The sequence below is a fragment of the Sinocyclocheilus grahami genome, unplaced genomic scaffold, assembly GCF_001515645.1.
Source record: "Sinocyclocheilus grahami isolate Dianchi unplaced genomic scaffold, SAMN03320097.WGS_v1.1 scaffold671.1, whole genome shotgun sequence".
Classification (NCBI taxonomy): Eukaryota; Metazoa; Chordata; class Actinopteri; order Cypriniformes; family Cyprinidae; genus Sinocyclocheilus; species Sinocyclocheilus grahami.
Genome location: NW_015505850.1, coordinates 359,328 through 373,451, shown reverse-complemented (window position 1 = coordinate 373,451; position 14,124 = coordinate 359,328). Strand labels below are relative to the sequence as shown.

Below are 14,124 nucleotides of genomic sequence, written 5' to 3'. Positions count from 1 at the left end.
ACACTCTGACCACCAGTTTCTTCAGAGAGCAGGTGGAACTTTTAAGGTGTCATTGGCATAGACAGCCAAGACTCAGACAGGACCACAAGAGCCTCACCAGCTCCGTTATCCACACGGACCCCTCAAGGTCTTCTTTCTACCATCACAGCTACAACCCACAGACCAGAGCCGATCCTCCCTATACCCAAAATACGCAAGTTGCGTAGGGCCCCCGAAACACCAGGGGTTCACCTTGCTCTCAAAGATGATTTAATTTTAGCTTCATTTTTTAATTTGACCAGCGGTTATGAAAACATGAATGATAATTTTTTTTAATGCGGTGCACTGTCACCCTTTCTACGTAAAAATCAGTCAAATCATGTAATGTGAATGTTGTACAGTCTTGCTCGAGACTAAAACAACGAGTTGAAAGCGTACTGAGCCGTGGAAAAGACACTGTTTCTCAAGCGCTTTCCGTGAGTGCAATTAGAAACGGAGTGAAACACGGACAAATGCATTTCATTCATTCGTTCATAACCTCTCATACCCCACTCAACCAACCCTCCCCCCTCCCGCCCACACAGTTTTGCGTAGGGCCCCCAGAAGTCTAGGATCGGCACTGCCACAGACATCTATCTTAGACAAAGATGGCAGGTATAGGTGAAGATGTTCTATATTATGGAAGTTGCATTTGTCTGTAGTGGATCTACAGAGTTTTTGGAGTGCTAGAGCACAATGACAATATCTTGGTAGAGCCTCTTCACTGATGAATAATCGTGGATTGTGATCAGATGCTATAATGAAGGCCTACAATTAGATATCTAAATATATTATGGTTGGACAAGAATAAAAAAGCATTAAGATTAAACATAAAGTGCAAGATATCCTAACACTGTGCTCTCACATTACATCATAAAGGGCATTTAAAACGGCTGAATCGGTTATAAACTTGCTAGTCCATTTCAGATCATAAACTGATCTGTTTTGTGAGATGTGTCTTAAGACACAGCTGTCAATTGACAGAGGTTTGGTTGACTTTTAAACTGCAACAGCCAACAGTGGGCATATATTTGTATTTTGCATATGGATATGTTGAGTTATTCCATTTTTTGTAGTGTAAATGTGTATTAAGTGACAAAAAAAAAGAAAAATCCCAACAAATGTTGCATGTTGTTTTCTCTGGAAAAAACATTACCTTAATTTTTATAAAGAATATCTCTTTGGATTTGAGACTTTAGTCTTTGCAACTTTACAGATCTTCTTTATGCACCAAGAGCTTGTAACACTCCAAAGAGAAAGGAAAACTTGAAATCGCATCATATGACCCCTTTAAAATGAAACATGAAGTGCAAGATATCTTGACACTGTGCTCTTGCAGTACATCAGAAAAGGCTTTTAAAAAGGATGAATCTGTTGCAAACTTTCTAGTCAATAGGTTTTCAGATCATAACTCATCTGTTTTGTGAGATGTGTCTTGACAGAGGATTGGTTGACTTTTAAACTGTGCAACAGCCAACAGTGGGCATATATTTGTATTTTGCATATGGATATGTTGAGTTATTCCATTTTTTGTAGTGTAAATGTGTATTAAGTGACAAAAAAAAGAAAAATCCCAACAAATGTTGCATGTTGTTTTCTCTGGAAAAAAACATTAAATTTTAATTATTTGACATTTGTTTCTGCATAATAAAAATATATATTGTAAATATAAACTCTTTACTACTGTTTTACTTGGACTAGTAAATATGAAAAATTGAGCTGGACTTAATAACATCCTACATTTATTCAGTCATGACATTCCTCAGCAATGTTTGCCATAATAAAGACTGTATTAATCACGAGTATAAACCACAAGTCAGTCGACTTGGCGACCATCTTGGTCAAGCCACCGGAAGCTATTCAAGCGCATCTCTAATCTCTTTGAACAGAAAAAGAGCGAAACCTTCAAAACCGGTTGTCAATGTTACGTTTACATACCATATTTCAATATCACCCTACCCCTACATAAGAGTAGGGGTATAACCCCGGCATCCTGGCCAAATTTGCCCATTGGCCTCTGACCATCATGGCCTCCTAATCATCCCCATACACTGACTGGCTTCATCATTCTGTCTCCTCTCCACCAATAAGCTGGTGTGTGGTGGGCGTTCTGGCACAATATGGCTGCCGTCGCATCATCCAGGTGGATGCTGCACACTGGTGGTGGACGAGGAGATTCCCCCCCTTTCATGTAAAGCGCTTTGAGTACCCAGAAAAGCGCTATATAAATGTAACGAATTATTATTATTAATTATTATACCATATTTGAACTGTGACAACAATTGTTGTGATAGCTTAAATTACACAACATTTTTTTCAGTCTGGCCCAGCTAATGGACATGTGCATTCAAGAGTAAACAAACAGGTGCGTTGTCCAAAAAACAACAACAACAACAAAAAAAACTACTCTGGTCTACTTTTTAAATTGATTTTAATATTTTGTTTTTGCATTAAAACCGCTAATTTCACAGTTGTTCGTGGCAACATACACTTAATTTTTTCTGTATCGCTCAATGATTTCGTTTTTTTCATACCAACCCCGAGAACAGTAAAGTGGCACCATCTTGTGAGTTATAATCGAAACAATTATAGCATAAAACTTTTATATACAGAAAACAGAAACCGCTCACACAGATATTTTAAGAGAGACATTGAAAAATTGAGAAAGGCATGGCAAAATGTATTGAATATGTTATTTGATAGTCCACCCTGCTGTAAACAAACAAACAAACAAACAAAAAACCCCAGCTAAAACCAGCCTAAGCTGGAAGTAGCTGGTTTAGCTATCTCAGCCTGTGCAAGCTGGTTTTAGCTGGTTGGCCAGCTGGTCTCCCAGCCTGACCAGCTAAAGTAGTGGTCAAAACCCCTCTAAAACCAGACTGCTGAAAAGCTATGACCAGGCTGGACGACCAGCTAAAATCAGCTGAGTTACATTATTATTAATAATAATTAACGTTTATCTTATAGGCGTGTAATAAGTGGTATAATGTGTAGTCATTATATAAAAATAAACACCTTCAGGTTTGGAAAAGTGTTTCTTTTTCTGCATTTAACGGCTGACTGGACATAATGCATGCATTATTTAACACAATAACTTGTACCTATTACATTTGGACTTTATGGTTGTCCAGTAAAGACACACACTGACTGACAAGCAGAAAATACAAGTAACACGCTAGTTTGAGGGCACCGATGGGAGTGGCTTAACAAATGGGAGGGGCTTACGTCTTCTCTCTATTTGTTTGATTGACAGTCGTAACGAGACAGAGGCTCTGCATACCTCGAGGCAATTGCGAGAATTTACCCCAGCCGCAGCAACTTTAGGATGGAGCAATAGTCGAGAAAACTCGTCTCCTCACAGGTACGTCTATTCGTTTACATCGGAGACTGTCATTTGGAGAGGTTTCATCTGTCACCTCTGTAAATCCACTCTTTGGATAAAATATTCATCACTCGAACCCTATCCTTCACATTTCCTGTGCTCCGTTCCCCGAAATTATTCTGTTCTGCATGAAGGCTTATAACAGAAGTTTATTGTGGCCGTGGGAAATGATGCGTGATGATGAGGCTTGCAACATGTTGCGCATGTTTTTATTTTGGGATAAATTGAGTCGCATCGAACACTGACGTCTTTTTAACTATTAACGTTTTATCAGAATAATATACTAGTAATTTGCTTACTACTACATCTGTCCTACCGAAGTAATATATCTGTTTTTTTTTAATTGCCTCTTGTTATAGGGAATAGATCAGAATGAAGAATATGGACGTACTCTGATGCTTTTAATATGTGCACTATTTCCTGTTAAATAAATAAATACAAAGCCACCATACAGTAGCCTATGTAGGCGTAGCTACATTTATGTAAATGAGCCTGCTATGGGAATGCCAAAACTTATTATGTAAGTTAATTTAAATATAAATAAATATAAAAGACTGCTGATTTGTTTTAAATATGTTTAAAGTGCAAGTAACTATAGGCCTATGTGAACTATTAAAATGGTTTCCTGTATTTTGTAAAGTGAGAATATGAATATAAAAGACTGCTGTTTGTAATATATTACTAATAATTTAGGTTATCACCTAGAATGATCTAGAAATCAGTGTATACGGACACATTTTAGGTTTCTTGGTAAAGCTTCTTATATGGAACTGCAAATTTGTTGGTGTACATTTATGTAAATGAGGTCATGCTGCTGGTGGGACTGATAAACCTGATTATGTAAAATGTAAACACTTTTTGTTTTAAATAGGTTTAAAGTGCAGTTTACAATGAGCGAACCATTAAAATGGTTTCCAGTATTTTGTAAAGTTTAGATATGAAGATAAAAGACAGCTGTTTGTGAAATATTACTAATTTAGTTTATGACCTAGAATAATCTAGAAAGTGTGTATGCGAATACATTTCAGGTGTCTTGGTGAAGTGGCATGTTGGTGGCACCAGTTTTTCACAATAATAATAACGATTCTTGGTGATCTTTATAACAAAATATAAGTGATTTGTTGTAACTCGTTCTCTTTAGCTGTTATTCCAGAGTGTACTGAAACATTCTGACAGAACATTCTCAGACATCTCTTTGAAGAACATCCTACAGAAGCTTGTTTCTCTGGCAACCGTGCTACACTACTATAAATATGCGAGTAGGTGGGAGCTTTATGATCTGGTATTATTTACCTAGTCATGTTCCTTTCCTATTTCTTTAATGTTCTTCATGTTCATCCGCCAACACATATTTCCCTTGCGTTTCATCTGAAGGTGCATGTAAATATAATCTAATTAGCCTGTATCGCGTTCGCTTGCAGTTCAATTATGACTTGGCATGAACGTTGCCATTCAGACAATGGCCGAGGCCCAGGGACATTCAAACACCAACGTCTTCACGTGTCACTTGAGACAGAGGGTGTCTTTTGTGAGTGTCAAACGCTTGATTGTTGAACCTGAGCCAACGGCTGATTTCCTTTTCCCATCTTGAAGGCTGAACAATGAACGTTTGTGTGAGTGTCGATGCTGGCCATAGAAAAAGAACAGAATCACCTGGCTGTAACCAGATATGAGCAGTGTCAGTGGCACCGGTTCTTTGCGATGCATAGGGTGATGAGATGTAAGCTCCGCCCATTAGGAGTATTTGATCTGTCTGATTGGATGTAAGACATTAGCCATACCTCTGTTTGCTAACAGGCCAGCAGTTAGAGGGACAGGTGCAGGGTGAGGACCCAGATGCCCTGAAAGACCCCATTATCAGTGGAGCGGAAAGAACCGGTACTTTTATACAGCAACCACCGGCCTCAACCCTGAGAATGCTGCATTCATAGGCATCAGCTTTGCTTTATATTGTTTTTGTATTATTTATTATTATAAATTAACATTTATTATAATATAACATTTTATTTGCGCTACAGACATGAACAATACCTTAAATTTTGAGGCTTTTTAAGGAGAGGAATTTTAAGTGATCTGGGTTATTATTTTTTTGCTTGGTGGATAAAAAAAAAAGACAGACTAGTAAGACTTGGCCATATATAAGAATCTGAATATCAGAAAGATAGAAATTGTTATAGAATATAGAAAGATAGAAATTGTTATAGAATATAGAAAGATAGAAATGGTTATAGAATATAGAAATTGTTTTGTTAATTGAAATAAAACTGGAATAAAATATAAATATTAGATGAAAAACTTAAACTTAAAAACCCTAAATGAAAATTAGAAATGACAACTAACTGAAATAAAACAAGTTTGAGCTGAAGTACTACAATTACTAAAACTACATTTGAAATAAAAAAAATTTAAGCTAATTAGAAATGTTTAAAAAAAACTAAAAAATGACAAAAACAAAATTAATCAAATTTAAATTAATAATAATATAAGCTAATTCAAAATATTAATAAATACTGTAATAGTATATAAATAATTCTAAAACAACACTGCTAAAGTCCACAAAGCAATCAGCTAAAAATCAATCGGAAAATATGAGTAACTCTATAGCAATTCATAAAATCAAGCAAATACACAACTCTAATAAAAACTGAATTTTATTTCAGAAGCAGGGGCTACATTTTATTTTTTAAATAAATAATTTATTTCAGTATGGACTTCTAAAACATCTAAATGGCATCCTAAAACACCCAAGACATGCTCAAGGCAAGGTTACTAAGCATAAAGCATGAGTTAGATTGAGCTTGATTTGGGTTGATCTGGGTTTGTATGTTGTGATGAGGAGCAGGAATACGTCTCTCAGTGTGGTCGGAGACTCTGAGCTCCAGATGGCAGCTGAAGCACTTTGACTGGACGTGCATGAGATCAGGCTGAAAGAGCTGCTTTGATGAGTCACATGATATGTTCTCACCATCTCCAGGCATTAAACTACTGGTTCAAAACTATTTGAAATGCTTTCTGTGCTTCCCTCCTAATGGCTATTTGCTGCTGCTTTCCCCAAAAATAATTTGAGGAATTGATCTTCTAGAGGCCGTGTTGAACTAAAGCACTCTAAACTCAATATGCACAGATGCTCCAAAGTGTTTACACTTGTGCAAATGATTGAGAAATAACATGTTAAGTGGGTCAACAGAGACAAAGTACACAGTCACACTCATCTAGCTGAGTGTGTTGGGTCGATTATTTGCAGTGCGGCAGATGTTTGCCACTGTTGATTACAGTTGCTCCCTTCTTTTCTCTAGAATTTACAGATAAAGGCTCATCCAGGTACAGTTAACTTTAAATGAGTTTATTCTAATAATAGGCGTTCATCAATTATTTACCAGGGCCCTTCTCTGCATATGCAAATTCAGATGGCCCTTGCAGTCGCCATGGCAACAGCTTGCTGAATTCTCCCAGTGCCCGGAGGCGTTGGCTTCCTTCGCCAAACTCTTGCCTACTTCTCTCAGCCCACAGAGACCTGCTCTGCATTTCAGGAGCTTGTGAAACTATTTTGGACATTAAATGGAGTCTGAAAACTTTCTTTGAAAGTATGTTTTGGGATCAATTTACAGTATTATGTATGTTTTGTGATCAATGTACATTATTTATCACAAGTGTAACATTATCTTCTTTAGCTTTTGATATGATATACTCAATTTATAGACCTATGTATGATGTTATCAGCTGTCTATGTACTTATGGATTTTAATGCTATTTTAAACAACAGCTAACGGCTGGTTGTGGCAGTCTTGCATATGCTTGTTTATACTTTTAACTCTAGAGGGCGTAGTTGCACCATTTTTTTCTTCTAGATTGCACAATAGATCTTTTAAACTATCACTGATTGATTTGCATTTGTGCAACTTATGTTACAATTTGTTAAAAATCACATTGCCATTGCTTTGTATCAAATCTGAAATTAAAACCATAGTTTTGAAATAATAATTTTAAAAAATGCTGGTACAAAGCTGACATTTTAAAAGCATATGTACACTACTGTTCTAAGGTTTGGAGTTGGTAAAATTGTTTATTTATTTATTAATTTGATAGTCTTTTAATAGACTTGTTCATCATGGACACATTAAATTGAACAAAAGTGAATGAATGAATGAAGCATTTATATAAAGTGACAGTAAAGACATTTACAATGTTACAAACGATTTCTATTTCAAATACATTATTTTCTTTTGAACGTTCTATTCATCAAAGAATACTGAAAAAATGTGTTGCCGTTTCCAATCAAATTTTAAGCAGCACAACGGTTTAATATTCATAATAATAAAAATAAAGTAAATGAAATAATGAAAAATAAATAAAAAATATTAAAATAAATACAAATATTTTCTTGAGCCCCGAATCAGCATATTAGAATGATTTCTGAAGGATCATGTAACACTGAAGCCTGGAGTGATCATGGTTACTAAAAAAATTAGCATCACAGGAATAAAATACATTTTAAATAATATTAAATAACTATTTTAAAGTATAATAATATTTCACAATATTACTGTTTTTACTAATTTTTTTTTTTAAATAAATGCATCCTAGGTGAGAATGAAGTGACTTTTTTTTTTCAAAATCTAACCCAAATAAATGGTAGTGTAAAATTACTCCGTATCTTCATGCAAAATTGGACATACTTAAAAAAAAAAAAATCAGCATACTGGAAGCCCTTTGGATCTGTCCCGAAACAAAATCCATGAAGTTCACATCATGTCCTCAAAAGTGCTTTACTATTCACCAAAAACACCAACCCTCCTTTCAGAGCTGTAATTTGATTACTTAAGTGATGTTGTGCGGTTATATTCCTCCTAATTCAATTGTGGTTTTCCATGAGGTACACAAGTTGAACTTTTTCCCTTTTTTATTCGCTTTAAATTGAAATAGTAGAAATTGTATTAAAGTATTATGCAACATTACAGGGTGTGACTAAGCTAGATCAAGGGAAATAACACTAATTGTATTTTCCATGTTGTTGCACATATCTATTCTTCAGTCTACTAGCTGGCTTAAAAGGCGTACTTTTAAAACAGAAAACGCCTATAAGTGCACACAAAGTGGGTTTGTATTTTTCATTTAGGGTAACAGTGGAAAAATCCGTTCACGTAGGTGTGGGCTGTTTCTGGTGCTATTTCTAATTACAAATGAGCGTTACAAGGTAAGTGTGTATTTTTTTTACAGGGTTTCTCTTTAAGTCTCTGAGGGTTTACACCCATGATGCAACAATTCCCATTACATAGTCTGTGTTGAGCTTTTCTTTTACTGACTGAATAAGGACAATCCACATCAGAGCCTTCCAATTCAAATAACAGGCACAATTAAGTGATTCCTCCATCCCAGCGGAGTTGGGGGATGCCTCTCCAAAAACATGAGACGTGCAAGGATCTGCGTTATCTTTGGGGAATCCCACCCTCTGGACTATCACAGGATGAGGACTAAATGACTCAAACCGGCGGAAGCAGCTTGTTTGTGATAACTACTCAAAGACGGAGAGCTGCCCACTGCAGCATTTCCTACTGTGTCTCTTTCTCTTTCTTTTTCTCTGTCTTGCTTTTCGTCTTGTGTTTTGTCACTGGGCGGCACGGTAATCCTACACCTGTCTGCTTTCATACATTGTACAGTAACTGGCTGAACTGCTTTGACAAGTGCGAGGGGGTTAAAACACACTTGCAGCACAGAGCCGGGCTCCTATCTGGCTGCTTCTCTCCACACCACACACACACTGGTATAAGAAACAGCAAAGGATCAAGACTCAGTCCTCTGTGAGAAGGAAAAGAAAGGGAAAAGAGAGGCAGAAGGAGAGCAAACAAACTGAAAAGTTCAATGCTACCGCTGTGGAAAGCCTGACAGGGAGTGGGCTGCTCGCCAACTGGAGATGTCGTATGGTGAGTGTGGCTGCAAGGAGCTGCCGGTACATCAGGAGAATGATGGGACTGAATTGGAGAGCATGGCCAGCTTACCTGAAGACCTGATGCTGAGCGGCGACTTTCGCGGGAAGTTCAAGAAGATCCGGACCAGGAAAAGGCCCACCATTCTGACATGTAGGTGCTGATTGCGCAAGCCCGTGTGTTTATTTGTTGTCGCTGTCTGCTATGAAATTAGAGGTTGGAGCAAAATTGAGAAGCCACTTTGCTAGGGTGGGCATAACTTCATAAGTCTTTCCATCAACCATCTGTGACATGCCTCAACGTCTATAGATATTTATTGGTTAGCTCAAGAATGTGCCGTCATGTTTGTTAAAATAGACTGTTTGCTGTCAGTTTATCAAAGTTGTGCGTGAGCCAACTGAACACGTGAAAACTTCCATAGTGGTCTGCTGAAATGTGAGGAAATGCAGATCAAAGTAGAAAAAAGCAAAAAAGCTCCTTGTGTTTTTGCAGTATTCACTCTAATTCTTAATTGAATTAAGAACTGATTTGCTAGGTAAGATTTGGGATGGCAACATATTTATTCATTTTTTATGTTTTTGAGAGAAGTCTCATGTTCTCACTATGGCTGCATTTATCTGATCAAAAATACAGTAATATTGTGAAATATTATTACAAATGAAAACAACTGTATTCTATCTGAATGGTAGTATACATTGACATACAATTCAACATTCTCCTCTATTTCTCAGTCATTAGGAAAATGTGATGAGTGGTAATGATCATGTGAACTTTGTGCAGATGGTTAGAAGTATTCTTCATTGAACCAGAAGATGCTCTTTGGATCTGCTGTCATTAAAGCAGAACAGAAGCATTTTCCCTAGTGGTGTCAGACTTCTTGGACCCCACGTTGTTTATCCTGCTCGTTTAATGTGCGTTTAATGTGATAAACAGTTGAATGAAAATGACAGTAGACACAGAGGCAGTTTAGATTGAGGATAGACACTGCAAATGTTACATGAGCCCTGTGTGTGACTGTGTGTGAGTCTTTGTGTGTGTTTCCTTGAAAGTGTCTGAAAAGGAGGATAAGGTAAGAGTGTAAGGGGAGAAAGAGGGGCCAGAGGGTGGAGAGAGGGAAAATCAGCACAGGGAGGAAAAGTAGATGGAGAAGAAAAGAGGAGTGCAGAGCTGGTACTGATATCCACAGTGACGCCTGCATCAGTGAGACATGCTTCACATTCCATCACTTCATCAGAGCTTGAAAATGCTTTTAATAGGCTCTTAATAGGACTCAAGCGGCTGAACAACCTGCTCCCACTCCCACAGTTGGCTTAAGACTAAATATTTACATTATCTTAAAGAGAAGACGTGGCGATGAATACCTGTGATGGGAAAACTGATTTTGTTTGTAAGGTTATGAAATATTTTAGAGGTCCCAGAATCATAATATATAAAATTGTTTTATTTTATTTTATTTTAAAGACTTGAGCCATTTTCCAATACAGTGCTTTCAGTTGTGAGTTGTAATGGCTAGTGCCCTTTAGCTTTTTACATCAGGAAGATTTTGGTCATTTCTAGCCATCAAGACCTCCAGTTACACTGTGTGGTGATAATGGTCTGGTTGAAAGGTTGAGCGATAGTTCAGCCAGGACATTATGTAATAATCTTTCTGAGAGCCCCTTGCTGTGCCAGGTCCAATCCCAAAACGTCATCAGGTCCGATCTGTGTGTTATGTCTGATGTTACTGGGATATGTCATCTTAATAACCACTGTAGCAATGTTTTAATTTTTGAAAGGTAAACAAAAACAGGGAAACAGAGAATCCCTTGTCCCCTGTAGACAAATTCTAGTTGTAAATTCTTGGTCACATGAAAACATGTGGTACTGTTGATATGCGTTACTGTCTGGGGTATATTGAATATGAAAATATAAAAAAGCTATGCTAAAACTGTTTACTCATATTAACACATGAAAATTTAAGCATTTAACATTTTTCTGTTTTAAAAAATCTGTATCTTATTATCTTTACAGTTGTTTGAAAAGTAGACACTGTTGTTAAATTTAGTGGATTTGTTTTATATTAGTATTAGTAAGAATAAATGGACTATTTTCCACCAGAACACAAGTGGGCAGCTTTAAACTGGCCTGATTAATAGAGGTGAGCATTATGTAATTAAGGGCAAGTTCTTGACATCGGAGGGATAGAGAGGGGCATGATGAGATTATGGAGTGACTCAGGATGTGTAGTGCTTGCCAGCGAATCAGCAGTGCGTAACATCCAACGCTCAATGCAGAATCTGATAGAGTCTGTATTTATGTTTGTATTTGAGACGGAATGAATATCTGACCAGTCCCAGTAATTATACATAATGGCCATGCTAGTCCACCAGCTGGACCGGCACCATATTGATACTGTATGCAGTTCACTAAGTGCCTTTGTGACGGAGACTTTTGCTTACTAGAAATGTCACAAGTGATCTTGTTTACAGCTGCATTGATTGGACTAGGGTTTGTGCTTTGCTGACCTGGGGAAGTTATGGCCTAATGGTTAGAGAGTCGGACTCATAACCCAAAAGTTGTGGGTTCGAGTCTTGTACCGGCAGGAATTGTAGGGGGGGGGGAGTGAATGTACAGCGCTCTCTCCCACCTTCAATACCACGACTGAGGTGCCCTTGAGCAAGACACCGAACCCCCAACTGCTCCCCGGGCGCCGCAGCATAAATGGCTGCCCACTGCTCCGGGTGTGTGTTCACGGTTTGTGTGTGTTCACTGCTGTGTGTGTGCACTTTGGATGGGTAAATGCAGAGCACTAATTCCGAGTATGGGTCACCATACTTGGCCACATGTCACGTCACTTTCACTTTCACCTTTGCTGACTTCTTGTGAGCTTTGGACTTTGTAGAAAATCTTATTTAATCCCTCAGCAAAAAATTAAGAAAATAGCATGTGAGAATGTGCTTGTGCTGACGTTACTGTTAAAACCGCGTTGCAGTTGTCTCTTTTCAGCACTTTAGCACTGGCTCAAGCCAAAACCAACACTGAGTGTGAAAGTGGAAAGTCACGGAAGGTCATTGGTGCCACACAAAAAGTGGGCAAAGGCTTTGGAATATACAGTGGCCCCAAAAAAGTGTACTGTATACATTTGCAAGTGAATATCTTTGCATTATATTACAAAATAACAAACCAAGTGGGATTTCATTTGAAAGAAATATAGCACAAACTCACTTTTAAGGAAAACATTTCACAAAAACACATTTGTTGGGTTTTAAAATAGAAAAAAAGTAGATAAATTACCGTTCAAAATTTAATTTTTTAAATATTTTTGGAAGTCTCTTATGTACCAAGTCTGCATTTATTTGATCGTAAAAGCAGTAATATTATGAAATATTATTACAATTTAAAATAGCTGTTTTCTATTTTAATATATGTATCATTTATACCTGTGTTGGCAAGCTGTGTTTTTACCCAGCCATTACTACCATTTTCAGTGTCACATGATACTTCATTGTTATTCTAATTTTTTATTTTTATTTATTTTCTTTTCTTTTCTTTTTTTAAAAACATTTTTGTTTCAGGATTCTTTGATGAATAGAATGTTTAAAAGAACAGCATTTGTGAAATGTATTAAATAAAAGTATTTACTATAACTTTTGATCTATTTAATATGCCCTTGCTGAATAAAAGTATTAATTTCTTTAAAAAAAATAGTTAATGTGATGGACTGCATTTTTGTTATCATGAGGGAAACTGACTTCATATATCCATTAAAAATCAGCTTGAGACCAGTTTGTTAAAAGTAATTACAACAGTGATGTGAAGATCTGTCATCATCTGTTTGCACATACTACTTGGTTTCATGTTTTGTATCTAATGCAAAGCAGGCATTTTTAAATGTGATTTAAGTGTCCAACATGTCTAATATTTTTGGGGCCACTGTATTATAATGTTATTTGGGAAATACATCAGCCTTAGATTTTCTCCTTGATTTCCTGTTTATCCCATAATATTGGTGGCTGCTAACAACCACCATTTGGAACATCTGCAGGTACATACACTATAATAGCAGAACAAACATTGTCTGGGGCTTCATCTTTACCTGTACATCAGGATACTAACCTACCAGATGCTCATTTCCTGGATATTCTCACATGCTCAAGCCAAGGAGGATAGTCGGAAGAGTCTCTCTCACTTGGGATGCAAGCAAACAGAGGTTATAATTAACCACACGGGGCTAAGAGGATTTCTTCCTGCTCTCCCTGCCTCTGTCTCTGGGTTATTTAAAGTGAACCTGCAGAGAGAGAGAGAGAGAGAGAGAGAGAGAGAGAGAGAGAGGGGTGGGCACTCATAGAGGGGGGGGGGGAGCTTAGCGGATCTGTGATGCTCTGTTCTGGTTCAGTCTGTGGTGTCAACATCTCTGTTTAGCATCACTCTCCCATAGCAGCCGATTCCACCTGCCTGCTCTGGCTGCTGCTGCAGGCAGGGGGTGGAAACGTACGGGACCTCAGCATCCACTGACTGACTTCACTGACCTGCAGATATGGCCAGCCAGCAGGACTCGGGTTTCTTTGAGATCAGCATCAAGTCCCTGCTGAAGTCCTGGAGCAGCAGTGAGTATCTTGGCGCTAAGAGCCGCGGGATCGCAGCCAGGGCTGTCGGGATGGATCCAGAATTAGTTTGCATGTGAGAGGGCGAGTTTGTTTCTCTGGTGCACGTGCTCTGGTGTTGTTATCCTCTTTATTTTCATGTTCTGGGATTTTATTAGGTCAGCTTAATATGGACTTTATGGCATGCATTGCTATATATGTTTTACTTTTTTGTGTT

The 14,124-nt window shown here is 37.6% G+C and overlaps 1 protein-coding gene across 9 annotated transcripts in view; it reads left to right on the top strand.

Annotated features, from left to right (window-relative positions):
* Positions 1-3,299: 3,299 nt before the first annotated feature.
* The window catches only part of LOC107559014 (protein furry homolog), a 67,700-nt gene continuing 56,875 nt past the window's right edge, over positions 3,300-14,124 (top strand). For 3 of the 9 annotated variants that reach the window (XM_016242723.1, XM_016242724.1, XM_016242722.1), the window contains exon 1: positions 9,093-9,477. In XM_016242723.1, the coding sequence (XP_016098209.1) occupies positions 9,312-9,477 (166 nt within the window). In that variant the 5' untranslated portion in view covers positions 9,093-9,311. Of the gene's footprint in view, positions 3,380-9,092; positions 9,478-10,456; positions 10,462-13,706; positions 13,984-14,124 lie in introns of those variants that run through there. The other 6 variants (XM_016242732.1, XM_016242726.1, XM_016242725.1 and 3 more) reach the window with 4 other exon arrangements.